At 46.8% G+C, this 25,625-nt stretch overlaps 8 protein-coding genes across 8 annotated transcripts; 3 read left to right on the forward strand and 5 right to left on the reverse strand.

The window, feature by feature from the left end:
- Positions 1-784: 784 nt before the first annotated feature.
- Positions 785-3,653, reverse strand: N7458_001007 (transcription factor domain-containing protein; the record flags this gene model as incomplete). The annotated part of the gene is made up of 9 exons (XM_056904401.1): positions 785-1,052; positions 1,237-1,449; positions 1,508-1,671; positions 1,815-2,007; positions 2,060-2,392; positions 2,458-3,282; positions 3,352-3,434; positions 3,496-3,538; positions 3,601-3,653. The coding sequence occupies 9 exons, from the start codon at positions 3,651-3,653 to the stop codon at positions 785-787; spliced, it is 2,175 nt and encodes a 724-aa protein (XP_056772168.1).
- Positions 3,654-5,096: 1,443 nt separating this feature from the next.
- N7458_001008 (putative quinol monooxygenase) lies at positions 5,097-5,473 on the forward strand (the record flags this gene model as incomplete). Its single annotated transcript, XM_056904402.1, has 2 exons — positions 5,097-5,150; positions 5,207-5,473. 2 exons carry the CDS (start codon positions 5,097-5,099, stop codon positions 5,471-5,473), a joined length of 321 nt encoding a protein of 106 aa, XP_056772169.1.
- A 612-nt stretch (positions 5,474-6,085) lies between these two features.
- On the reverse strand, positions 6,086-7,069 carry N7458_001009 (SDR family NAD(P)-dependent oxidoreductase; the record flags this gene model as incomplete). The annotated part of the gene is made up of 1 exon (XM_056904403.1): positions 6,086-7,069. One exon carries the CDS (start codon positions 7,067-7,069, stop codon positions 6,086-6,088), a length of 984 nt encoding a protein of 327 aa, XP_056772170.1.
- Positions 7,070-7,487: 418 nt separating this feature from the next.
- On the forward strand, positions 7,488-10,214 carry N7458_001010 (flavin-containing monooxygenase; the record flags this gene model as incomplete). The annotated part of the gene is made up of 12 exons (XM_056904404.1): positions 7,488-7,728; positions 7,784-7,877; positions 8,120-8,247; positions 8,271-8,525; positions 8,552-8,647; positions 8,703-8,868; positions 8,914-9,118; positions 9,176-9,361; positions 9,417-9,499; positions 9,551-9,625; positions 9,702-9,975; positions 10,029-10,214. 12 exons carry the CDS (start codon positions 7,488-7,490, stop codon positions 10,212-10,214), a joined length of 1,989 nt encoding a protein of 662 aa, XP_056772171.1.
- A 1,254-nt stretch (positions 10,215-11,468) lies between these two features.
- On the reverse strand, positions 11,469-11,689 carry N7458_001011 (uncharacterized protein; the record flags this gene model as incomplete). Its single annotated transcript, XM_056904405.1, has 2 exons — positions 11,469-11,534; positions 11,561-11,689. The coding sequence occupies 2 exons, from the start codon at positions 11,687-11,689 to the stop codon at positions 11,469-11,471; spliced, it is 195 nt and encodes a 64-aa protein (XP_056772172.1).
- Positions 11,690-16,049: 4,360 nt separating this feature from the next.
- On the reverse strand, positions 16,050-16,256 carry N7458_001012 (uncharacterized protein; the record flags this gene model as incomplete). Its single annotated transcript, XM_056904406.1, has 1 exon — positions 16,050-16,256. One exon carries the CDS (start codon positions 16,254-16,256, stop codon positions 16,050-16,052), a length of 207 nt encoding a protein of 68 aa, XP_056772173.1.
- Positions 16,257-18,424: 2,168 nt separating this feature from the next.
- N7458_001013 (uncharacterized protein) lies at positions 18,425-19,995 on the reverse strand (the record flags this gene model as incomplete). The annotated part of the gene is made up of 3 exons (XM_056904407.1): positions 18,425-19,135; positions 19,186-19,201; positions 19,325-19,995. Coding segments are annotated over 3 exons (1,398 nt in total), but the record flags the coding sequence as incomplete, so codon positions are not given.
- Positions 19,996-21,303: 1,308 nt separating this feature from the next.
- On the forward strand, positions 21,304-21,977 carry N7458_001014 (BTB/POZ domain-containing protein; the record flags this gene model as incomplete). The annotated part of the gene is made up of 2 exons (XM_056904408.1): positions 21,304-21,465; positions 21,528-21,977. 2 exons carry the CDS (start codon positions 21,304-21,306, stop codon positions 21,975-21,977), a joined length of 612 nt encoding a protein of 203 aa, XP_056772175.1.
- Between the last annotated feature and the right edge of the window lie 3,648 nt (positions 21,978-25,625).

Consider the following 25,625-nt stretch of genomic DNA (forward strand, 5'->3'; position numbering starts at 1 on the left):
CTACCCTGACTAGTAGATTATCTTTACGATCGTAGACAATACCCGTCTCGGCAACATTGCCCATTCCTTCAGTATCTGATTATAAATGGTCTCAGATGACATTATGGTCCCAGTGTAAGGGAAAATAAACTTGTAAAATCCTGCCTTGATGCCAAAAGCCTTCCTCAATTCATGAAATTCATGAGCGGGTTGCGGATGGTAACCCAAGACCGTAACATTGCCTCCCAATTCCGCTGCCTGGCGATGCAGATCCCCTGTTTGTCTGGCCTCACTATAACCAAATTCAACATGGTGCGGGTGATACAATTAAAAGGACTATTGTGCCTGGTGTGCCTGAAAAGCCTATAACCACGGCCGTCGCATCTTTATAGTTCAAGTGGGATTGTAGTATAGTCTTTTGGGCAATATCCGCTATTCCCTTGTGAGTCGCTGTAATATAGAATACTTTAGCTGTAAAGCGAGCTATTCCTACAAAGGAGGGCTGTTAGGAGCCAGTGAACTGGTGGAATAGGCCTATAACTGGCTTGGTTAGAGTTACGGATGAGTGGTCATTGACCTTATTTTCAGAAACAAGGTTTTACAGGCATGAAGTATGCTGGTTTCCACCGGTCAGTGTGGAGGGATGACGACCAAATAATGGTTAGGCGGTTCGATCACGATCAACCAGTTGGACATCTTTTCGGATATCTGCCTCAGCATCTCTTGGTGGTGCTGTATATCCGAGGTATAATTAAAAGCGTTTATACGCTATAGAGGCACCAAGAATTTGTATTGAGGGCTATTTTCATATAATATACCCAAAAGGATCACCCTCTAAAGATGAACTCAGCACAGACCATTCCTCCATCCATGAAACATGTTTAATTTCAGCCCGTCTCTTGTTTAACGTCTCCTTAACCTCCTCTAATGCCACTTCCAACATATACCACTTGCGCTCCACCTCATGATTGCCAAAAATCGAGCTTTGCAGCTGCGAGGATGTTTCGTTCTTTTTCATATCTTCCTTTGCCAGGAGGATAAACTCCAGAGCGCGTAATGCTGTCGTGACAGAGCTAAGTTAGTTAATAGTCAAACAGAGAGAAATAAATAAAACAATAAAGTTGCGCTGCTCATTCATGGTGCATACCGTTATGAAAACTACGCGAGAACTGACACAAGGCATGACAACAGACTTTTAGGTCCTTCAAGGCATGGTCTGCGGCGTCAATCGTCACGGTATTGTCACATAAGGCATACAAATGAACCAACGTGGCAGAGAAAACGATCTTTACGGCTTGGATGTTAATACGGACGAGAGTCCACTGTCGCTCATACAGCATTAGCAGCTTAGCGATGGCTGATGCCGATGTTCTGCAAATATGGTCCATGTCGCGCGTATGAAGGGCATTGACTGCGCTGTTAGTGACAAAAGGGTGATTGGCAAAGATTAGGATCTCGTGATATTGCATGCTGCTTGATGTTAGTGGAGCATTTCTAATCGTAATCAGTAATCAGAAGGAGACTGTACTTGAGTTGTATGATATGCGGCAAATATATTTCGTTCGAATCGTCGGGGTCAACTTGAAGGGTAGGTGGTAACTCGTTGAACCATCTAACAAGATGTTCGGTGCATTCCATAACGCGAAGGATTAAAGTGTTCGTGGGAACGGGGATGGGTGTATATCTCGTTGACTGTTAGTCCAGCACAACATAGGGTCACTGGTGCAACGTAGCCTTACAGTGCTTCTCGCAATGACTCCATGATTCTGCACAGAGATATCTATAATGACAGCTTGAGCTCAGGATAGATAGACTATAACCACCTATACACTTACGGTATATTTGCATTGAGTCCATATTGGATCGGTAGATCTCCAGGATGGCCCTGACTCAATACCTATCTCTCGTTCTTCCGTATATGGCTGCCATATTCTATGGGAATTCATATCATCCTCTGTTTGAGGCATCTGGATGGTCGCATTCACCGCATTCATCATTGGGGGACGTCCCATGTAGTAACTCCAATATCTGTGGCAAGTCAGCATACAAGAGTTCTGTATCACTAGGAACTGAGACGCACATATCCAGCATATATACCCCAAAGTAAGTTGTTCGTCGTATATCAGCCTCGTTTCTGCTCATTACGCCGGTAGTTACGAATATCTCCGCGTTCATATGGAGGCCGAGATCGACGGCCAGCCTCATCGCCATCCCACTGTACAACCATCCTCTAGCATCCCGGGTGAATGCTGCCTCGTGTGCGCTCAACACGACTAGTGCCTGTACAGTAGCAACACGTGGGCTATCCATCTCGACTTCCAACAAAGCTTTGGCGCGAGAGCTAAAGAATTCAGCCATCGGCATAGGGAGCTCGGGAACAACACGAGTTGTAAACGCTGCACCGATGGCACACCTTTCCAATGCTACATGTTAGTGATATTCATGAAGTCCAAGTGCAGATAATGGAGGTCCACCGACATTGCGTTGACCAGCACTTCAGAGTAATAGGAGGGCAAGCGCTCCACATTGGATGGATGGTCTAGGACTTGATTTCGGGCCTCGAGGAATCGCTGTCCATCGACAACGTGGGTAGCTGGGTCTTCCCAGGAGAGATACAACTTGATGAGATGGTCTTCTAGCTCCCTTGGAACCTCCTGTCCCACTCCAGCCTTCTCGAGGATGGTCTGAGTATTCTCGCGTATCGTGTGATGATAGTACAGGGGATCGAAAGCGCGTTGCTGTAGTAAATGGAGATTAGATGTGGCTCCAAAGAAGCGCATTTCCCCATCCTCCGCAACCCGGAGAGATCCAACCCGTATCACCAGTGAATCCAGGTCATTCTCGGTGGCCAGATCGCGCTCCGTATGAAGATTGCTGGATGCATCTTCGTTTTCGTGACGATTAGCAGATAGATATTGTTGATCATCAGCTGTCGCTGTGACTGTCCTACTCTCAGGAAATTGACAATCGAATACGTCAGCTGGGGCTCTAGCCTCGACATTCCATATCAATGAAATCGCGGCCTCGTCCCCCATGCACGGAACATGTGACTCTGGCTCTGAGATGAACAGATCCGCTGGAGGCGCCGGAATTGAATGAATGATAGGCTCTCCTTCCATGATTGGCGAGCCTCTTGAAACCGGTTGCCCATGCAATCCACTAATTGGCTCATTTGGTGCCAAATACTCCTGGAGTCCAATCGATTGCTCTCCCGTGGTTGGAGCAGTTGAGGGGATAGGAATGTTATTATCCAGCAGAAGCTGCTCGAGGGCTTGTATACGTGACACGATCGGCCTAGGTCGTCTGTGATCCAAGAGGTTGGGCTTAGCTCCACAGTATCTAACTACGGAGATAGGTAGATATGGCACATACTTGCGTTTGTCTGCATCCGATCGAAAGGTACATTCAAAACCGTGGATCTCGCAGTTCCAGCATTGCGGCTCGTTGCCATCACACTTATCGCGGCTCAGTCAGTGTCAGAGTTCGGAAAAATCTACCAATCATGAGGTTCCTTACCTTTACCTTTCTCTGGCGACACCTATCGCAGGCAGTAGTCGCACTAGGAAAGTCATAATAGTTAGTAGAGTAACCTAGGGTGGATCAAACGAATGCAATACCTACTTCTTTCTCACTCGACCGGAAATTCCATAGTACTCGATTCGTCCTGCCGACATGGTTTCGGAAATCAGTTGTCCAGAGACTCGCTCACGGAGATGAGTCGAGAGCTCCTGTCCACTGCGAGGTCATGTGGCCAAGGAAAAAGCGGGGGAGCTTTGACCTCCTAATCACCCCACATTACACAGGGTTTGCCCTTGAAAGCGGTTAGACCTCTCACACGCGGTTAGATCTCACACCTGCCCAACATACCTGAATCTCTGACATATGAAGCTTACATGATGATGTATTATAAAGCAATGATGTATTAATTACAACATTTGCCAGTTCATTACGAGTCTTGAAATTTCACTTTTTTTTTCGTTTCAATTTCATTCATCCTAAGGGCTTGGTCTCTGAGTCAGCATTCACGTGAATTTGACTAGTTAACTAAACCAATCACTCTGAGGTCAAGTCTGATTTCTTCTTACCTATTTCATATGGAACCTCACAAAAATTAATCACAAATCAAAACAGAAATTTTGGCTAGTTATTGTGAACTGTTAAACTTAAACAAATAATATAATAATTTAAAAAGTCCTTTAATTAATACACATGTTATATAACGCTGCTGTATAATATACCACCGAATACATTTCTGGTACCTTCATAAAATTATGTTATTGTAAGATGATACAATATAGACCAGTATGCATATCGGCTAGTGAGATCAAGCGGAACCAGCATCAGATGAATAAGTATGGTTGATTGAAGAAAGAACGAGATGTTATGGAGCAGGTTGAATACCGCAGAGATGGCTCAGATACATGACGACAACCGTAATGCCAAGGATACCAAATTACTATACAAAACACAAAGGGAAGTGGATCACTCAATACAGTCGCACCCAAAAGTCTGTGACTTACCCTCAGTCACCGCTCCTCTCCCGCCTTCCTCAGGATCGGTCGATTCCCGCGGCGTCTCAGAATATGTCCACTACCTACCTGCCCCTCCGGCCATGAAGGCCAATAAGCTATTCGTTGCATCCTCGCGCTATCCTCGCTACAATTTTGTACTATATGCCAATCTACCTCGTATTAATTTAGACAGCCTCGTAACAGTGATAGTATTATGAATCATATCATTACTACTCGTACCTCTAGGTGGGTGAACTTCCAACTTCCTTTGTATTTAGCTATGAATACAAACCTTGTTTGGGATGCTCAGGTACTAGGCGTGGTTATTCTCATTTCGACTGAGTTGGAATTCTGAAACTAGACACGTTAGTAATGAATGGGGATCCCACTACTTCCAATGAAATTCTTCAACGCCTGGGGATGTTCGAAAACGAAAACGACTTTTTGAAGGATTAAGTTTCAGACACCACCTAGGCATAGTCGTCGGCTCAGAACTTGATTGGGCGCCATAACTCTCACCACTATTTAAGACCAGCAATCCACGCTGGGGCTTTAGATTTGTTTAGATTTGTCACAGCCTGGTCATCGGATGAAAAAATTGCCAACATGGATATGCAGTTCCCCGTATTACCCGAGGACGAATTCGTCCTCTACGCAACTGTTCGTATCCATCGCCGCATTCTTCATTTACTCGTTCACTGACGGTTTTCCCCCAGCTGCTTGCTGTGCCGCATGGCGGCGACGAAGTTGAACGTCATCTACTTGGCCTTCTCAAGTTGACCCTCAACGAGACTGGAACTCTCGAGTATGTTATCTCGCGCGACGATGTCAACCCTGATATTTTCCACGTTTTCGAGAAATACTCTGGCCGTGAGGCCTTTGAGCAGCATATTGCTAGCCAGGAATTCAAGGATTTTGCCGCCTCTGGGCTTCTCGCAAAACCACCTGCACCAAAGGCACTCAAGCCTCTTCGGCCACTCTAGCTGGCGCTCACTCTGGAGGGTTGCTGCGGTGGTGCGCGCATCGGTCTTAGGAGAATCCAACAGGCAACAGGGTCTAACATTTACATTGATGCTGTAAATAGCAGGACTTCCCTGATCAATGTCTTGATAGGATTGCGTTGCCTAATCATGGGTCATGGAACTCAAAACAAGTACAACTCGATGCTCATCATAAAAAGATCCAATTCTATAATCCCGACGGACTGAATTGTGCCAGTGGTAGCTGCCAAAAGCACTCCCCAGAAATCGTCACACTTCTTCATTCTAAGTGTTACGGAGCTCTCTTCGTTAGCCTTTTTAGCACGTGGGATGAGAGTCATTGTGGAATATTTTGAATTCAAAGTAGAGTAAATTCAATTTTTTCATAACCTCCCGTTGGAGTAAACAGGGATAGGTAATGAAAAGAACACATGTCATGACCTGCCATCAAGCTTGCCATCATACGTACAATCGATTATGCCTAGTTAGCCCCGGCCACACGAGTCCTACGGACAGCTTTACTCACAATTTTGCCCCCTTCTAGGTTCAATATTGTGAGCATAGTTACACCCATAATTGTACTCGTTATTCACATAATTCCAATTATTCTCCGCCCTATCGAACCGGGGTATATCCCCCATCAACCACCAGATGTGCTCCATTGATGTAGCTCGCTTCTGGGCTCAGCAAGAAGCTGATGGCATTCGCTTGTTCTTGTGCAAATGCCAGTCGGCGCAATGGAATCAAAGAAAGGGCGGAACTATTCTGACTCTCAGCGCTGCCTTCCTTTCCGTCCTTGCCATAAGTGACCTCGAGCATCTGCGTCATGGTCAGGCCAGGACAGATAGCATTCACCCGGATGCCGTGTGGGCCATAGAACCGAGCGGAGTTCATGGTGATACCGAGAACGGCGAACTTGGTTGGAGTATAAGCCGCAAGACCCATGGCAGTTAGGCCTGACATGGATGACACATTTACTATGGCTCCTCGTTGAGGAGCAAGAGGAAACGTCGAAGGGGGTGTATATTCGACAGGAAGTGGACCTTGTTTCTGCATCTGAAGTGCTTCATACTTCTGGCAGAGCCAGAGTCCCCGTTGATTTATTTTGTATGTTCTATATGAGGCTGTCAGTCCACGTCGAAGGCTGCGCGATCTACAAATAATTTTATGTACGTACTTGTCAAATATGTCGGTCGAAACACTGACTTCCTCATCGCGGGCAGTCTCGACGCAGATGCCAGCACAGTTGGCGGCATAGTCGAGGCGTCCCCATCTTTGCACAGCAAAGTCGACCATCCCCTTAACATCCTCCTCTTTTGTGACATCTGTCGTCACGAATTGAGCGTCCACCGAGTAGGTCGACGAGATCTCTGATGCCAAGTCCCTACCATGGGCATCATTGAGATCCGCGATGACAACATTGATGCCGCGACTGGCCAGTTTTCTCGCCGTTGCTTCGCCTATGCCTGATGCCCCACCAGTAACGATTGCACCAAATCGTTGATTGTGTGCAGTCCTATTGGATACACCGCGAATAGATGAGAGGCACCGTAATGTGGAGCGAGTGGTAACTCGCTGGGAAGAAAGAAGGAGGGCCATTGTCAGCAAGAAGAAGACCAGATCGTTGGATTCTTTCACAATTGCGGCGAAAACTGCCCCATGTCGACTACCACTTAATTATTCATGTAAAGCCCAACTATTGCCTGGCGCGGGGTTGGCGAGCGTTGCCCCATGGTGAGGCTCGGTTGCCCCATAGCCGAGTGGCTCGGAATTCGTATTTCCGTGCGTGGCAGCTGATCTGGCGACGAGCACCGATGGCTTTGACGGCCATCTGGGAACCCGCGGTAAAATAAAACGGATTATAGTGTACTGAGGGCTTCCGAGCTGAGATTTAGGTTGATGGAGTATCGCAGCATCTCGCTACTATTTAGTACCTGATAACTGGCCATCATCAGTAGTTGACTATTAGAAGCCCTTCCAGTTACCTACCATTAGATTGACGACCAGGCCTTTCCCGATGTCTCCTGCGCTGAAGGGTCCATTGGCTGGCTCCAACGGGGTGAACGATGACGGCATCAAGAGTGTCTCGACTGAAGGCGAACACTCCAACGGAGCAGACAAACCAGCTGTTTCCGCTGATCGTCTGAACGAGTTCGGATATCCCCAGAACGGGTCAGGTCGCAACTATGTCCTGCCCAATACATGGCACTCCAAAAAGACGAAGATCCGCGTAGCATGTATCGGCGCTGGGGCTTCAGGTACGTTTGGCTTGCCATGTTCGCATGACACGACGCGCTGCTCACTTGCATGTAGGGATATGTCTCGCCTACAAGATGCAACATCAGATGGATCCCAACACCTGGGAGCTGGCTATCTACGAGAAGAATGACAATATTTGCGGGACATGGTATGAGAATAAGTCAGTGTCCCAAGTCGCTGTGGTTGACGTCGAACGCTGCTAACCTCGTGCCTTTTACAGATACCCAGGTAACTATAACTTAGTCCATTTGTAATCCATGGCGATGTAAGACTAATGAATGGTTCCTCCTATAGGTTGCGCCTGTGATGTAAGTCAATTCCAGAAAAGCACCTTCGTATGGTATACGTCGACTAACGAGTCGAGACAGATTCCGTCGCATGTGAGTATAGTCTGAACATAGCCAGAGACGAGAGCAACCAGCTGAGTTACGGGCAGATCTACACCTACAGCTTCGAACCCCATCCCGATTGGTCTACCTACTTCGCGTATGCGCCGGAAATCCTGGAGTACTTCCGCAGTGAGTAAAACACCCTCGCTCAGCCGAGGTTGCGGGTGGGCCCGGACTGATGAAATGCGTTACGGTAGAATTCGCGGATAAACATCAATGCCAGCGCTTCGTCCAGGTGAATTCGAAGGTGGTGGAGGCCACATGGCATCCCAGGGAAGGAATCTACAAAATCGTTATCGAGGACACCAACACTGGAGAAACCAGGGAGGACTGGTCGCACGTCCTAGTGAACGCGACGGGAAACCTCAATAAATGGAAATGTTGGTGTTCGGCTCCATCATTTGGATGTGGATGACTGACGACAACTGCATAGGGCCTGAAATCGAAGGATTATATGACTTTGCAGGACCAAAGATGCATCCATCGCACTGGGACGAGTCGGTGGATTTCGTAGGCAAGACGGTTGGCAGTAGGCCTCGCTGTTCGATATGACATGTTCTGTCACTGACTGATCTGTTTCATAGTTATTGGTACTGGGTCGACCGCCATTCAGGTAGTCCCAGAGCTCCAAAAAGGTAGGGTGTGTACGAAGGTAACTCCAGAACATGCTGACTCGTTTAAACAGTTGCAAAGGGCCTCAAACTGTTCATGCGATCACCCACTTGGATCAGTCCTCCTTTCGGGGGAAATGTGCTGAAGGAAGACCTCAAGGGGGGGGGAAGAGAACGCTGCAAGTCGGCAATACGTCTTCACCGATGAGGAGAAACGCAAATTCAGGGAGGACCCTGATTTCCTGCTCAATATGCGACAGAAAATCGAGGCGGAGGTGAATCTCCTGTTCCCCTTCTTCCAGCGAGGAACAGATCTGCAGAAGCAGATGCATGTCGTGATGACGGAGGAGATGCACAATCGGATTGGGCCAGGACATGAGGAGCTGAAGGTATGGCGATACATTGCCCAATGCGGGAAAGATTGAGCCGTGCTGACGAAGCTTCAGGAACATTTGATTCCCAAATGGCTCCCAGGCTGCCGTCGGATTACTCCGGGAGACGGTTATCTCGAAGCTCTCACTCAGGATAACGTTCAGCCAATCTTCAACGAAATCTCCAAGATCGTACCCGAAGGCCTGATTGACTCCGATGGAGTGCTTCACAAGGTTGACATCCTGGTGTGCGCTACCGGGGTAAGTTGGCACTGATTGCAGAAATCTGATCGATTCACACTGATCACGCGCGCAGTTCGACATTCCCTACGCCCCTCATTTCAAACTTACCAACGGAGATGGGATTAACATGCAGGACGAGTGGAAGGACGATCCAAAGTAAGTGGATGGACTGACGCTCGCATAATCGTTGTACTGACCGCCATGCAGCCTCTATCTTGGATTGACCGCTCCAAGCTATCCCAACTACTTCGTCATGGTTGGTGTGGGCGGGACATGGGCCAAGTAAGCATCTCCCTCCTATGTTTCCCTGAACCCTGTGCTTATATTAACTGCGTTTGCAGCGGAACCATCCTTCCAGCGGTAAATCAACCTCCATTCCTGAGCTCCCTATCTTACAGCAGACCATGACTGACAAGCTTCCTATGCAGCTGGAGACCGCTTCCGAACACTTCATTAAGATATTCCGGAAAATGCAAGAGGAGGGCATTAAGTCAATTGAAGTGACACAGGAAGCATGCGACGACTTCATCTACCATCTTGAACTTTTCCACAAGTCCAAGGAAACTGTCTGGAGCGACACTTGCCGCAGCTGGTATAAGAAGAACGGCAAGGCATGGATCTGGCCAGGCGCGGTGAGTAGAACCCGGTTCTGGCGAAGGACAATTGACTGACTGACCAACCGTAGACTATTCACTACCTGAAGACGCTCAATGCGCCACCAAGCTATGAGGATTATAAATTCACGTACTGGAGCGGGCGGCGCTTCGCCTACTTCGGGGATGGCAATGTTCAAGCGACGGCTTTGAAAGAAAATGTCTCGGCCATGGCGCCGTACATCAGGAAGAGCGATCACCCCTGGCATATTGCGTAGATTAAAAGGTTTTCTCCATTGGGCCTCGTCAATTTGCCAAAGATCTCCACATTCTGTGTCCTTCAGTTTTTAGAATAGGAACTCTACATTTTATTTTACATGATAAGTGGTTCTTACCAAGTGGTGTCCGTAGCGAATTCCACGAAGTTAAGAGCAAACAGCCATTGAAATCGGCATCTACCAGGTGGACTGGACTGGACACAATACTCATCAACAATTAGAGACTAGTGCGACTAATGGATCGACTCAACGACCTATTTTACTCCTGATATGAGATTCCTCATACACTCTTCGGTATTTTGTACGGGAAATGTCCAGAAATAGGGAGGATAGCTTCCATAGTACGAGCTGGGTAGGTTCATGCCACTGGGAACATGTTCACCACAAACTGTTGTTTTCCGAATAGCAAGACCATTTTTCGATACCGCTCAACCCAATTAAAACCGTTATACCCTGAGTAAGTAGATCCCTAATAGCAGCTAGTGACGACCATGCTAAGAACTATGAAACCGAGCAACTGGTTTTTCGACAACCCACAGTGTGGTAAGATCGATCCAACAGTTTGGGCTTGACCTCCTTCCCTGTCCATTTTTTGAACTAGCTCGCGCTATGAGGAGAGTCACAAGAGCAAAATATCAATGAGTCCAAATCCAATAAGCGTTTCCACGCCCAGCGAAGATTTCCAATTGTTGTTCCCGGCCCTAAATCGCCCAGCAAGACGTACAGGCTCAAGTCCAAATTAGCTTGACCATTAGGCCTTGTTTGGGCATATCGTATCAGTCGATGAAGTATATAAAATGACAGAAATGGTTCTTCACACATTGAATGCGAGCTGTTTGCCGATTACTACACGATAGCTTCCTGCCCCGCCTGATGATCTTGCTATCCCCTTTCTAGTACTATAGTACGTTCACATACTCCATAAGGGTGGTTGACGTGGCTTCCAACCATTTCTGCGGATGGGACTTCCAATACGCAGACTTTTTACTCTCTAGATCACCAGGCCTGGCACAGGGTCCCCTTGAATTAGACTAAGACACTCCTCCACGGAAAGCGGTTCAACATCGTGGGTTTTTTCAGATAACCCTTCTTGAACCTATCGGTGGAAACTGCTTCGCCACACCTTTCCAAATATGCTGCCCGTTTAACAAAGTAGTACCCATGGCCGCTCCAATCGGCCTTCTCGCCCCCTTTCAAGGTTTCCTCCACAACAATAACATACGCATCCGCTAAATATGCGACTTGAATGTTTCTCTACTCGTTCTGACCCGGAAAGACGGTAAGCGCTTCCACTCTGCGTAGAGAGGCCTTTTCCAGATCCTGAATTTGAACACTGCGCTTCCTACCTGGACCAATTCCAGTGCCGTATATGGTAGGGGGCAGACGATGGCTGTCTTGACCTTGGGCTGCTCGACCGGATCGCTTGAGGCGGCATCCAGGACGATCCTGTCGACATCGCGGTTCCAACGATCCATTGAAAAGGATGTACTTACCTTAATATCGGCGGTGTCGTCATACACCCTGTAAGGGGGGAGGCCATAGTCCTGTAAGTGGTCACCCAGTATTCCTGTTCCCCAGGTGTGAATATAGAAGCCGGGTGGACGGCCCGTTCATTGGTACTTCCGCCTGTGCAGAAACACAAGTGGGCCATGTAGCATGTTCCAAATACTAATGAACGCTGACTGTAAGAGTAACCTATTTCATGTTAACTAGTTAAATGACCTCAGCAATTCGTAACGCCATTCAAGGGCGAGTGTGGATCAGCCCAAAACACCGTAGTAGATGCCATATTTTATACCGTCCTGGGGGATCTTGTAACATTACTTAGCTTAGTCATTGTTTTGCGGTCTGTTTGTCCGTTTTGTGTTGGTGGATTTCAGCTGAAATCGTATGTATACTTTAAACCGGGGACGTGAAGATATACATCACACACGGCGGAAGTGAAGTGGGATTGGACGCCTTTTCAATGGAGTTTTACATCTCATTTTTCTAGTTTTTTCTCTCAAGAGTCTAACATCCCTTGAATTCTTCTACCTATGAAGGTAAATCTGCTGTTGGCAGGGCGTTTGCCGACAGAACGACTCTATCCTCCTGTAGGCTGCTGGGGGTTTGTTCTGCCTCTGCCTACGACTCTGTCCCTTGTCTCTCTCATGCCTCGACCTGCCTGTGCCGACCAGGTTGCCTTGAGATTTCCCACTTCAGTACTTATGTATTTCAAGAACCATACAGTAGGTTGTTTTTACTCGAATTTCGGCACACATAGTGGCACTGCCAAAGTCCGAGACCACCAGAAGTATCACGTTAATTATTCTGCCGGCAAATAGTGGCCGCACCACTCATAAGTTGTAGTTAGTTAGCGGTATGTCCCCAATAAGGAGGCGGTAAAGAAATATACTTCGGGTGGTCTCGGACTTTTGCGGTGCCACTGTACACTTTCGTACTTACAAAGAATAACTGTCGGGGCAAGCTGAGACAGTATAGGCTAGTAATCGCTATAGGCAAATGAGATAGAGGGTAGGCTCAAGCGGAACCAATCTTGAATGCCCAAGGTTGATTGATTGAAGAAAGAACGCATGTCATGTGGCAGGTTGAAATACCCATAGAGGGCTAAGGTACACGGTGCATATTGCCGATGAGCTCAGGCGGGCTCAACTATTTCCCACCGAGACCTTTCTACGGCCGTATACATTACATTCTCTAGTCTGTATACTTCTCTACGGCCGTACATATTATTAATTAATAGTTCAGTCTAGCGTTCTTAGGGCCTTATATAAACTTCAACGAAGAGCCTTAAATACTACTCTAATTTTTACGTTCAGCAACCATACCTTGATATGATATGCTAAGCATATCCATGGTGCTATTATTCTGTTCTTCTTTAATATCTTTCCTGTTCGTATGAAAATGCGTTTTCCTTACATCTCTATATTTGTTACCCTCGCATCGGGTTTTACTGCCCAAATCAATTATTACAGCAATGATGGCTGTTCCGACTATGTTGGACAACAAAGCTATCAAGGGAGCGGCTGTGCAGCACTTTGGAAACCAGCCAACACCAAGAGTCTGAATATTGCCGCCTGTGATGACCGCAGCAGATGTCGTTGTATATTCCATACAGACTACAATTGCGAACAGTTTTCGAGTAACATTGGGTATAATACGGATGGGTATTGTGTGGTCAATGACGGGCTTAATTTTAACTCTGTTGAATGCTACGTGAGTATTGCCCCTATATATTCTGCTCTTACTGTGCTTTTCGTGAAATCTAATCCAGCACATTTAGAACCAGTGATATTGATAGGGATTCCCTCTGCGGACGTTTTCCGCTGTTTGCGGCCAGGACCAGCGTTCGACTGTTTTCTTCCGAGGCATACAGGCCTTTTCCTTTGCTTTCCCACTCTCGATAGCTCATGTCAGAGAGTGCCTCGTTTTTTCGCCTTTCTTCCTTTCCTTGCTGTGCGTAGTCATCCCTTCAGGTTCTGCGACCGATTCCTTTTTCATGTTTCTCCTTCACCTTAATAAGGGATCTTGGTGTTAGATCGTAGAAGAACTGGTTTTCTGTCAATAACGTAATTGCCGGCCGATCTGGCCACCCCATCCAAAATCGCGTCTTCTGCAACCCTACCTAGTTCAACCGCCTACCATGCCACCCATTCGCACTGAATCTTCGCAGAAATTGGCGAATAAAGAGGGCAAGACTTTATTGGCTCTACCCGATTTAAAAGATGGCTGCATCAAATCTATACGCGAAGCAGCGAAGCTATACGAAATACCACGTTCTACTTTAGACGCGTGCTCATGGCAAAGTCTCACGCACTAATACCCACCCAACAGGCCATAAATTAACTCAATACGAAGAGGATTCGCTTACTGAGTGGACTATCTCTATGGATACGCGTGGAGCAGCCCCACGGCCCTCTACTGTGCGCGATATGGCTAATATACTACTCGCTGCGCGTGGTGAAACCCCACTAGCTACAGTAGGGACAAATTAGCCCTCTTCGTTCGTTCAACGGCGTGATAAGCTTCGATCACGCTTCTCTAGACTATATGATTATCAGCACGCTCTCAACGAGGATCCAAAGGCTATACGAGGATAGTTTTTGATGGTACAACGCGCGATCGAGGAGAAAGGTATCCAACCAGAGGATATCTATAACTTTGATGAGACCGGCTTCGCAATGGGTCTTATACCAGCGCAGAAGGTAGTTAGTTACGCGAGCAGAATACTAGCGATCTTCTGCGCCGGGTTATTAGTTATTAAATATTAAATATTATCGGATTATTGAGATCCCGGGCTTAAAAGATGATGATGATGATGATGATGCCATGGATTCATACTCGCTGTCAGGCGGTAGCCCGATTTGCCGGCAGGACACTATAGCTAGGCGGTAAACTAGATCACATAACGCGAAAACCCTTCTAATCCCCCAACCCTTTCATCTCTGCTTCCGCTCCTCCAATTCACCAGAAATTTCGTCAACACCATCCAATCCTCCAAGACCAGGCCCGGTCAACCCCTCCTCCGCTCCTACCTCTCGATCGCTACCCCCTAGTCAACCGAATCGTATACATACACACACACACAGACACAAGGATGGCCTACCGTCTCTACTTACCCCTGGCTCCGCTGGGGCCACGGGTGCAGAGACTGCCAGTTTTTCTCCTGTGAGGTTGAAAGGGAGATCGCGTCCCCGTCTGCTGTTGATGCATTTAATCCTACACTCCATTAAGGGCGTGTAGGCAGGGTGATGTCTGTTGGGAATAGTGGCTTGCTATGCAAGCCGGTATGCAGCACATAACGGTCGGTCATCGATGTTCGTGGGTATTATGCCCTAAGCCTCGATAACGATAGATCATTGCACTGTCATAATGGTCACTAAGGAAGGTGTGTTATGCCGCGGATGCTGCCGGGCGGAGGACGCGAAATGTGCTTGGTATGGCTCTAAACTAGCCTGAAAGCTGGCTTCGGAGCATTAGCTCTGTCGCTTTGGTTGCTGGTTTAGGTTGTATAAGCAACTAAGTGAGCGAGAGGGGTGGAGAAGGGCTAATAGTTTGTTGTCGAAGCTCTACGAGGGATAGGTGTTACGGACCTCAAGAAGGCGCGGGGGCCGCAGCTACTTGAGGAGCAACCGTGAACCAATCGTTCCACGGACGCTAGAGACTAGTGCCATCACGTGCGTTTCGGTATACTAGGGCATGCCCCAGAATGCCCCGAAAGAACCACTTTAGAAAAGGAGCCGGAACTAGGCTGCGGCTAACCGTTCCTTTATTTGGAATCTGTCGGGAGATATTGATCCCAGAGACACTTCACTCGATCCCTGTTAGACTTGTGGCTGCCTCTGGGAACCGTTCTGGAGGTTCCAGGAGCACAAACCTCCTAGAGCCGACTTACACTTCCTGGAGCCTAGGGACACTCCAGCGAATCCTCGAGGCACTTCGGTCGACCAACCTGTAACTGACCTCTAGGAACGGCCTGAGGTTCTACGAGTAGTATAGTTCCCGGGGCTGTTAACGAAAGGGATTGACCACTGTCCATGTGCCTGTCTCTGAAGTTTCCTCATTCGTACTTAAGGAATACTAATCCTAAGAGGCACTTCACTCTATCCTAGAGACGGTCCCATAGGCTCCGGAAACATACAATCCAGCCCCGGGAGCTTTGTTGCTCCTACAACCTCAAGTACGGCTCCAGGAACCAGAAAAGTGGACAGAAAAATGAGACGCGTTTGGAAAAACGGCCTGTGGTTGCTTCTGGGAGAACTAAGGTACCAGGAGCAATACAGTCTTTGAGCAACTTGGACACCAGAGTAAAATTTCGACTAGGTAGCATCACATTCAGACGAGTTCGAGCTTATTCTTGCTCATCTTCATCTCCTGCTGGCTGCGCTGTGTCCGTTCATTTCTTTTTCGGTCGGCTTCAACTCGCTCCTGTTGGCTGCGCTGTGCCCTCAATTTTTCTTTTTGAGCTTCGTCGATTTGCTGACTTAACTTCGCCCGGCGAGCGGCTTTCTGGATAAGTGAGTTCTCAATATCCCCGGCCATTTTTGCAATATTTTCTAGTCTTTTTTCCATTGCGGTATTTTGTAGTTGTAGCATACGTCGGATATTTGCTGCCTTTCCTTCTACTAGCGGATAACTTTCAAACGTATCATCGCTTCGTTGTTGGAGACGTAGTTGGGCTGGAGCTACTTGTCGCGTACAGGGGCTTCGCACATCCCAGAATGTCTGAAGGAACTGCTCCAACTTGACAATAGAGGGATTAAGCGGAATTGATGATAGGAAATATGAGTCAATGAAGCGTACTAGTCCACCATAGGCCTTTTGAAACTCTGTTCCACCCAGACGTTTCAGTATTGCTAATACGTTCTGCGCACTCCTCGCATATTTAGCGATAGTGACCGCGTTCACCGCGACTCGGTGAACCGCACAATGTCGGATTTGGCGAATCCCATGCAAATCAGAGCAGAAGGATTCACGTTCGTATTCTGATATACCACAGGCTTGGAATAACTTCTTGTGACGGAAACAAAAATATTCGGTGACTGTTTCCGAAAGCTGACTCAATTCTGCCGCCTCAGGGCAAGACCAGTGGCATTCTTCGGCCAGGGCTGGAGCTACCGTAAGACAAAGGTGATACAAGAAAATTCTAGCTGCTTCTGCCATCGGCAAAGAAGACTGTACGTTCTTTGAAAGCTACATAAGATTAGATGCCAGTAAATATCATGCTTGGCGATTAGAAACTTTGCCTTTCATTCGTAGTGCTTTGTTGATCTGAACCTGGGTCAACGAGGACGGTCCTAACCATCTTTATTGAGGACAAGTCAGTTGAGCTTCTTAATGGTTCTGAGAAAATTGGTGGAAGGGCAATTTTTTCTCGAATATGGTTTATCGCTTGTGGAATGGGCTATGATGGCAAATTAAAGATCGTTGATCGCCACCCTAATCAATATGACGTGAAGACTAGAAAAGAGGGCAGCGAATGAGATGGGCATACTTACGCTACTTTAATTGTCCTGTTTTGGGGTTGTACCATACTTGGTGTCCTTGATGAACCACAAAGGACGCTGTATAACCTCTGTTTGTCGCCACGTGTCGCTAGGGCTATTGACCTTTTCCGTGTATATCCTTGAAAAAACTGGGTTTTCGTGCTCAGGGAATATCGACGGTTGTTTCAGGCCAGATGCCATCCTCAAACCCCATTCCAGTCTGCCGCCAGGTAGTGTTTTGTCCCGCTTAGGCCCAAACATAATTTGGTGCGCAACGCAAGCCGGTGGGATGTGCGACACTGTCGGTACTATTTCTAACGGCATCCGAAAATCTCGATTTGTCAATGTCCATGAGATGATTTGCAAGTGGCCGATTGGCCAGTGACCTAAAGACAAACACGTAAAGGAGGCTGACAGTCAAGTTCCAATACTGGGTAACGGGCCTGGAGTGTTGGCGCATGTGCTCCTCACAAATTTTGGCGACCCTGAGTCATGGGCTAAAGCGGAAGTCTAAGTGAACTCTGTACGCAGCTCAGCTACAAAAGGGTTGCCCGGATCCTAGGGCCCAGAGTAAAGTTCCCAGGCACGACTTTGCTTGCTCACAGGGCCTATTACCTCCGCTCCTGGAGGAATCGCAGCTCCCAGGAATAAATAGCGCGATCCTGGAGGATGAGGCCCGCGTTCCTGGCGCTAATGAATTAGAATCGGCTCATCCGCCTACCAAGTCGAGTGATTACAGTCTTTGGGAAGGTGGGTTAAGGGGAGTGGAATATAAAGCAGCCAACCACCTTCTTGCGGGTTGGATCCCTTCGCCAATTTTTGTTAATGTCACCCTACGTTAATACCGAATGCTAGTGGGATAGTTGACGTTCTCATAGGGGTTCTATGCCCTTCTGTTGAGGAGGAACCTCATCTCGATCAAGTATATTGTTTTCAGCTCAGAAATGCATGGCTCAAAATTTTACTGTCATAGGAAAGAAACACTCCGCAATCATGAGACTAGAAATATAGTACCCGAAATCTCAAACGCAGCAGCTTTGTAGACCTTGATTATGGTGTCCCTTTCCAGTACTTCACGTACCGGTTCACGATTCCCCTAAAAAACGTTCTCCATTCGGGAGAGCGCCTTGGGCAATGGATGCTCGCCTTGATCCCTTGGATGCCATTCGATTCATCCTAGGACTAGGAGTCTCTCGATATCTCTCTTGGCCTGCAGCCACACATTGGTTTTGTGATGCCATGAGCTGGAGATGCCATGAGCTGGAGATGCCATGAGCTGGAGATGCCATGAGCTGGAGATGCCATGAGCTGGACAACAAAAGTGTGGGGATGGCGCTTATCATTGTTCACCCAAGAGATACGGGGGAAAACGGTAAGAAGGTTGCTGCCTTGGTGGCTGTTAGCCGCTTCGTTTTGATCATTATTGTCGCCGGGAAATTGAAACTGAGTCCAATCATTATCATCCCACTTGAGCGGTTCAAAATCCGTCTCGTACTTCTTGCTAGCAGACTGGATGGGACGCCAAGTCTCAATGGCCCTCGTCACGACATTTTCTATTCTCTGTCGAAACTCGCCAAATTGGGCTTCTGAGAGCACACCGAATAGAGAGTTTGACACGTTACACACCACAGTTTGAATCCTGGACTGGATAGATACCTGCTGGGCGCTGTGATCGATGGAAAGTAACATAGACCGACAGAACGACTCTTTCCCGCCGTCAACGGTAGCGAGGTCACATAAAACCACCCTTAGTTCTGTGTCTGAGAAAAGATAATTTGGCTGGAAAATATTCGTGTCAATTTCTCGGGCGAGAATGGCTAGTATCACAGCCAGTCGCATTCCTTTCGCAGCAGGAGAATTAAAAGCAAGTAAGGGGACATGATGCCGGACTGCAAGCTCGCTATCCATTTGGAATTTGTCCCAAGCCATTTTAGTCTACGGGGGTGTTAGTCATAATATGTGATACGGGGTAAGATAGCACTTACACTGAGAGCTTCGACACTGAGGTTTTGGTTCAAGATCGTAGCGAAGCTCAGAAGTGGCATGATCCCAAAAGTTCGAAAATTCGTCCATCCTAATACATAAAGGTCAAACAGCTATCATGACAGTCTAACGGCAACTTACATTGTATCTTCGTCGGCTTCGGCACCGCGTACGGCGAAACTCTCCAGCTTCCGAAGCTGTGCTAAAGTCTTTTGCCCTTCTTCGTGAAATACTATTCTCTCTTTCTCAAGTTCCGCGCTCTTCTTCTGCTCTTCAGATAGTAGCGTCTTCAAATTAGAGCCAGCAGCCTTCATTTTGTCGATCATCTTTTCTTTCTCTTTGAGTTTTTCCTGAAGAGAAGTAATATCGCGAGATAATTGAGCCGCCTTTTCAATTTCTTGGGAATGGCCCGCCTGTAGATTCTTCAGCTCGCTTTTGAGTCCGCTTATCTGTTCAGCACGCTCGTTGAGATCCTTATCCTTAGCCTCAAGGGACTGGAGGCGTAACCCATTTTCCTCTTTGACACCTCTTAACTTGGCCTTGAGCTTTTCGTTCGCAGTAAACATCACTTCGACTGCGTCTTCTGTTTTACCTTTCAGGGCCTTAAGATCATTTTGAGCTTTGGCTAGCTCGGCTTCCTTGGCATTTATTTCCGCCTGCCGGCGATTGATTTCATCGAAAATGCTGGCTGTGCTCTGTAGCTCGGGTCTAGCTGCGAGTTGGACTATTTGCTCCAGGGGGTTCTTCAGATGGTCACTTGGCGAAATTCTGCCCTGCTGTGGAAGAGCTCGAGCTTTGTTTTCCAAAGACATGGTGATGAAATAGGTGATAATATCCTAATACGGCAAGAAATTCATACTGATATTCAAGTGAAGATATATCGAACTGAATGTGAACTACCAGATCCTTCAAGCAGCTGCTGAAGTATTCCCGGTTACTCTCCTTAACGCTGGGAAGATACTGTAATCAGATCTGGAAGCCGTCAGTACTACTCTTTATCAACAATGACCGTCTTACTGAAGCAGGAAATGCTGTCCAGAGGGGCAAACGGCTCTGAGATCCCAGTACAGTCGAAGCTCTCTGTAAGAGGCAGACTATCTTTGCCGGAGTGGAAAATATTCCTTTCTTGCTACAGTCATTGGATGGCGTGTACGTACATTTATAGTTTTAGTTCGGCAACCAGGAAGTGGAAGTGTCAACTATGCGCAATCCATCCAACTCGACAAGCCTATATGTGGCCATCAAAATCTTGACTTCCAGACTGTTACGCGGTGCCGACTGGTCAGTGTGAGTGGAGCTGATTGGGGTTATACTTGCCTAGTTCCGCTGCGGATTCAAAGAGTATCTCGCAACCGTACCGTTGCTATGCTAAGCCTTACACGGACTCGGGTCCTATTGAGTATCTTGCAGAACGTGCCAGAAGTGCGCGCCAAGTAAGTCAGTCGCTAAGTAGTGATACTAAGCGAGCTCCCCTACTTGTAGGTTGGGTTGTCTTGAAGGTGAACTGTGAAGTGTAAAGTAATAAAGGTAGTAACCAAGTAACAATGTGAGATTGATCGCGAAGAACTAAATACATGACGCTTAATGAGTGTCCTTATATATCCAGCCCTTCGTGGCGGTATAGATGGTAGATGACTCTTGGCACGATCTACCTGTATACCCATCTACCCTTCAACCACTAAGGGTCACGTGCCGGTTTACCGCTACCTGGTGTTGTGGCATAATCTGGGGTGTGGTAAATTGGTAGCCGTTTCCTGCGTCTGGCTAACCGTCCAATCGTATAATCGAGCTGCTGGTGATTATATTGATGATTCTCTTCGGGATCTAGAGGAGATGGAGGATGGTGAAATGATGCAAAACGGATCTACTCGTCGCGACGATCATGTTTGGTTCAGGCCTGGAGAGATGTCTGTTTACTAGAATAATAGAGAAATTAATTACTAACTGCTCGATTTTCGATTTTCAAGATATGCTGTCCAGGCGAATTGTGTTTACTTCACGATGACGTAACCTCTGCGCCATCTAGTTAACTACTTCTGTGCCCATCAGGACGACTTCCTTCCACAGGCCATGCGGTGAGTCCTGATACTGTAACAGCTCAAAGTACTGCATATTATACTATGGGTTTCTCAGATCTTGAAGTTGTGATGAGGAGTTTTCTTGATGACGGGAAATATGCCGACATGACAATATCTTGTCAAGAACATAATTTCAAAGGCCACCGCGCCATCATCTGCTCTCAGTCACCCTTCTTTGACGCTGCTCTAAACGATGGGTTCAAAGTGAGTGGAGTTCTGGACTTGCCCGTTGTAGTCATGATCGAACTTCTAACAGACATGATAAGGAAGCAAAGTCATCACAAGTCAACCTACCGGGCGATAATGTTGATACCATAGCCCGCGTTTTGTCATTCTGCTATCTCCAAGACTACGGTCAAGTAGATGATTCTATGAATTTAAAGCCAGATGGAATACCACGCAGTCATCGTGGAGTATATTTAGCTGCAGACAAGTTTGGTATCTTTTCTCTCCGAGAACTCGCAAGCAGCCGGATCGTTAATTGGGCAAAATCAAATTGGAACTTGGGATGTTTCCCGCACATTGTCGAAGATATATGGTGCACTACCCCGCCTCATGAGAATGGACTTCGCGATGCGATTGTAGAGGTTGTTTCAACCAATATTCAACATTTCTTGACACAGAACGAAGGGAATAATGTTTTTAATGATAATCCTGCATTTACAGTTGCAGTTTTGAAGCGAGTAGCATCTCTTCATCCCTTACAGCGTTCTTGAACGCCTCCCATCCAATTTGGCACGACAAACTTGTTCTTTATAACAGCACACTTTGGTTGCTTCATATTGACAGTGTGATGATTTTATCAATCCTCCCCTGTATGGAGTCAAGCTCCGTCTGAAGGAAGGTGATTGGTTCAGTATAATGTTCACTGCTGACAGCACTCTGTCTTATGCTCCGAAGTACCTCTGGTGCAACATAGTCCTGACTCCTTAACTGATTCACTAGTAGATCCACTTCATTTCGCCTTCTCTCCAAATTCCTCAACTCTGACAACACCTCTCTAGCAGATTCACTGCTGCCATATTTATGGTCCAGGCACACGCTGTACAATTGGCAATAGCAGAAGGCCTCTTCAGGGCATACAACGGACTCTGAAGTTCCCAGAAATATCATATGCCAGAAGAACTCGAAGACCTGTCCTGCATCAAAACTTGACATTGAAGTCTGCACCAACCAGTCTCGCATATAGACCAGCCGTTCCAAACGAATATTTTTAACAGCCTGCCGAGTAACAGCAAACTGGCCACCTCCAGCGGCGGAAATCACAGGAGGGATCCCTTGGTCGGGAAAAAGATCGCCAAATGCACTTTGGGCACGCAGAAAATGAGGGTGGCGTGGAGAGTTTGGCTCTGACTGGACTTTATTCATTTGAAGAAAGTCAGGGCAACCCCGAGTCCAGTCACACCAGAGATTGACAAACCCTTTCTCTGCAACATAACTGCGACGTAGAAGACTAAGCATCCAACAGACATCGCGCTGGAGCAATGTGTTGTTATGCCAGCTTTGTCGGTTTGCGTGTACAAATATCATAATTTCAGGCAGACGGTCATAATGGTCAATCAGATATGTTAGATATTGCATCGCCTCTCTCCCCTTATTTAACGGTGGGTGATGCTCGGCTGTGAAGTCATCCGCAACATAGACCACGATATCATCATAAGACTGTAGTCCAAGTCGATTCTCAGCCCAAGACAAGTTGTCCCCCTTTACAGAAGCAATGATAACTGTTGCAGGATATTCTTTGTCAAATAGCGAAGGTGTGCCGGGACTTAAGGTTGCTGCAGAATGTGCAATGTCGCGTAGAAAACTGAGGTTGGCCCATAGCAGTAACACGAGAGATATCCATAAAGCAACCACGAGATAAGATCGACGACAACGATGCATTCTCAATCCATTATCCAAAAAAGACCGGGGGGAAAGAGACAGTAGTAAGTTACAGAGTACTCAGACATACCCTTATATATGTACTGTTGAGCATGCAGGACGCTCGGACCCCTGAACAAAATGGGTACTCGCTTGGTGTGGGTCTAATACCCCAAAGTCACTGCCATTTCTACCTGGTGGTGAGACCCCAAAGATGCTTCTAATGTTATAGTAACCACAGCTTACCAGGTCACGTTGGAGTCGGAGAGTTGCTTATATTGGTGAAACGAATCACAGAGGTAAGGGTAGAAGAAGCTATCACAGCAATATGTAGAGTCTCCAGACTGTAATAGATGGAATTACTTCTCTTAGTAGATTGATTGATTGAAGAACTAGAAACACAGAATAGAAGATAACCGATCCTTCCCCTATCGCCTACAGGATCCCGGTTACGCAACAAATAGGGGTCGGAGGATAGCGGAATATATTGGGACCAATCATATTCCTTTATCAATTGGCTATTGCCTATATCGGGTACTGCTTATTGAGGATTTACTGTATAGGGTAAATGATCTAAAAATATAGAAGATTGGGCCGCGAAGGGCCGAATACTTGATAATAATAGCAACCTGTGATGGCTGTGGCATATTACTGTACAAGTTGACTCACAATTCTAAGTAAACCTGTCAGTTCCGGCACACATTCACAACTTCTAGCGGAGATACACCCAGCCACGGACAACTGTTGGCCACCTTATCTAGGAACTCATTATGGCCGCGCTATGAGGGCAGCCTAACACCGCGAACGGCAAACAGGCCGCGATAGGCCTTATCAGGTGAGGCTCAAAGTTCACTGGTCAGGAAGTTTTGGATAATCTTAGTAGATCAATTACCATGTATTTACAAAGTTGTTGTAGCCTGCATATCATTCGCGAAGTTGGATTCTAAACCACAACCCCACTAGGCTGGGTACGGATTCCTATTTTAATCTAGTTAGGAAATCAACTTTCTGCGAGGGGTCAGGGTAAATGACATACACACGCACACACATAATATAACAGCAAGCAATTTGCACATGGTCACCCGTAATAGTTTCTTCAATATTATCTATCTAGGTAACCCCGTGGTGATTTTCTGCACTGCCCAGATTTACTAACATCTCTCCCATTCAACAAATGGTGCCACTTCCAATACCTGAGATAAAACTGATAGGACCAAGACTTCTATCCATTGCCTACCTAGTAATATCTCACATCCCCTCGTCTGTGCCCTCCGAAAGGCATTGATTTCTGGTTGTTCCAATTTGTTCGCCTGTCCAAAAGTCCCAAGAATTAGTCAAGAGAAAGCAAACAAAAAAAATGTCAACTAACCGCTAGCATCATGTAAAGTTCCATCATCTTCGAGATAAACGTCACCATATTTGGACGGCCATTTGTATACAGATCCTTCACAATTCGATAGCCAAACCAAAGCCCAACCATTGGCAACGTTATTGAAGGTGCGCTCATATCGGTTTACTCCATCTGTCCCCTGCAGCCACACTTTGTTGTGTGCTGAGTGCTGTTGGTAGGGAAGCTCTGTTAGTTGAACTAGTTCCCGAGGTATTTTATGTATCAGGGAGAAGCAATACAAAGGTAGTGGCTGCAACAAGCTCAACAGCAGCATAGGCTAAAGTAGCACAGAGAATGGATAGACGCATAGTGAAGCTAACGAATTTCTTAAGTTTTGTAAGTCTGTATTTGGCTGGACGGAAAGTGAGTACTTTGAAAATATTGCATATGTAGCTTTGTAGGACAATCGAGATAGTTATATAAATCCAAGTTGCGAATGTCGACGTAATACTTTTAAAGGGATCCTCCGTACCGATTTATAATACATACGGCCGCAGGGAGGGATAGATTTGGGAATCTAATATATTCGGCCGTAGAAAAGTATCAGCGGGGCATACTATCGCTTCTATTCTTGGCTAGATAAAACAATCCGCATGAAAGGGGCTAAAACCTGTTCTATTATTAGTGAAAGTCCACGGCCTAGGTGATAGCCAATGTGCTTACGGCCGTGTGGAACTTACCCACCACCTACCCAGCCTTTCCAATGGATGATTAGGCATGTTTAACATGCTGACCTTTTTTCGTGTTAAAATCTGGCATAAGTTCAATAATAGTATCATTTTATGGCATGCGCTGTTCGGTGGTTGACTGGTTTATAGCACCTCTTAATGACCATCCTTTTTTCGAGATCGCTAACTTAACGGAATGGTGAAGTCTACATATTCGGAAACAAGTATGAATATATAATGATTCATACATAATATAACACTGCAGGAATAGGCCCATCGCCATTAGATCCCCCAAGTAGAAAAGGTAGCATATCAATATAATTATCCCCCTTCACCTCTTTTGCTGTCACCCCCACACCAGCTATTGTATGATGTTCCGTTCCTTCGCCCGCCTCCTCACTCCTTCTCCTCTCCTCTCCTCTTCTCTCCTCTAGATGCCCCTT

This window comes from Penicillium daleae, assembly GCF_028827525.1.
Source record: "Penicillium daleae strain IBT 16125 chromosome Unknown utg000001l_segment0_segment0, whole genome shotgun sequence".
Classification (NCBI taxonomy): Eukaryota; Fungi; Ascomycota; class Eurotiomycetes; order Eurotiales; family Aspergillaceae; genus Penicillium; species Penicillium daleae.